Consider the following 1,543-nt stretch of genomic DNA (forward strand, 5'->3'; position numbering starts at 1 on the left):
AGAGAATTGTTCATTTGATCACTAAGAAATGACTCTCCCTGATTCTAATAATACTTTTGGTGTTAAAGTCAATCTTGTCAGTGATCCTGCTACCCAATTTTCTTTTGATAAGAATTTTTTTCTGGTATATTTTTATTCATCTCTTCTTTAAAATCTTTTAAGGTAACATCTTTATAATTATACACAAATATGTATATAATTTTAGATACACTCATAAAGAATCCTATGTGCATATTTTGTAAAATTATAGTCTTTTCTTCTTTCTAGTTTTACTTATCTCCCTTCTCTGTCTATATCACTGCTCCCCATAACCTATATCAATAATCTAGTATTCATTATTTCATTTTTTTCATACTTGTATAATCATATACAGATATATGTATACTTATGTGTATATATATATATATATACACATGTGCAATACATGTGTGGCTTTTGTCCTTTTTTATTAAAATGAGATCATATATATATCATCACTTTTTTTTAATAGATCTTTATTAGAGTATAATTGCTTCACAATACTGTGCTAGTTTCTGTTGCACAACAAAGCAAATCAGTTATACGCATACACACATGTCCCCATATCCCCTCCCTCTTTTTTTTTTTTCCTAAACCAGAACATTTATTGCGTGACTAATAATTGAAATCCTTAAGATGAACTGGATGCTGCAACAGCTGCCCTCTTGGGTTTAGGTGTTGTTCCTTCACGGAATCCATGCCTGAATCTGCGGTATACAATTTTTAGGTGCCTCATTCGACCAGTCCCAGTGGTATTTCGTCTTTTAGCTTTAGCACTCCAGTTACACTTCCTCTTCCGCTTGGCAGGGTAGCCACATTTACCACAGGTCGACTTCTGAAGGTGGTAGGCCTTAGAGCCACAGTGGCGGCACAACGTGTGCGTCTTATTCCGACGCTTTCCAAACGAGGACGTTCCCTTCGTCATCTCGCTTCTGCCGCCAAGACCCTCCCCTCCCTCTTGAGCTTCCCTCCCACCCTCCCTATCCCACCCCTCTAGCCCTGCAACTAGGTTCATCAGGTTTTTTTTGTTGTTTTTTGTTTTTTTTCTTTTTGGTTTCCATATATATGTATTAGCATACGGTATCTGTTTTTCTCTTTCTGACTTACTTCACTCTGTAGGACAGACTCTAGGTCCATCCACCTCACTACAAATAACTCAGTTTCGTTTCTTTTTATGGCTGAGTAATATTCCATTGTATATATATGCCACATCTTTATTCATTCATCTGTCAATGGACATTTAGGTTGGTTCCATGTCCTGGCTATTGTAAATTGTACTTCCAATGAACATTGTGCTACATGACTCTTTTTGAATTATGCTTTTCTTAGGGTATGTGCCCAGTAGTGGGATTGCTGGGTCATATGTTAGTTCTATTTTTACTTCTTTAAGGAACCTCCATACTGTTTTCCATAGTGGTTGTATCAATTTACATTCCCACCAACGGTGCAGGAGGGTTCCCTTTTCACCACACCCTTTCCAGCATTTATTGTTTCTAGATTTTTTGATAATGGCCATTCTGACTGG

At 36.7% G+C, this 1,543-nt stretch overlaps 1 protein-coding gene across 1 annotated transcript; it reads right to left on the minus strand.

Moving 5' to 3' along the window:
* Nucleotides 1-610: 610 nt before the first annotated feature.
* LOC112062359 (60S ribosomal protein L37) lies at nt 611-958 on the minus strand. The gene has a single exon (XM_028482779.1). It carries the CDS (start codon nt 941-943, stop codon nt 650-652), a length of 294 nt encoding a protein of 97 aa, XP_028338580.1. The 5' UTR covers nt 944-958; the 3' UTR covers nt 611-649.
* Between the last annotated feature and the right edge of the window lie 585 nt (nt 959-1,543).

Source organism: Physeter macrocephalus, chromosome 21 (genome assembly GCF_002837175.3).
Source record: "Physeter macrocephalus isolate SW-GA chromosome 21, ASM283717v5, whole genome shotgun sequence".
NCBI lineage: Eukaryota > Metazoa > Chordata > Mammalia > Artiodactyla > Physeteridae > Physeter > Physeter macrocephalus.

Excerpts from the sequence above, each read along its gene's own strand:
- LOC112062359 (XM_028482779.1), bottom strand. The coding sequence starts at position 943 with ATGACGAAGGGAACGTCCTCGTTTGGAAAGCGTCGGAATAAGACGCAC.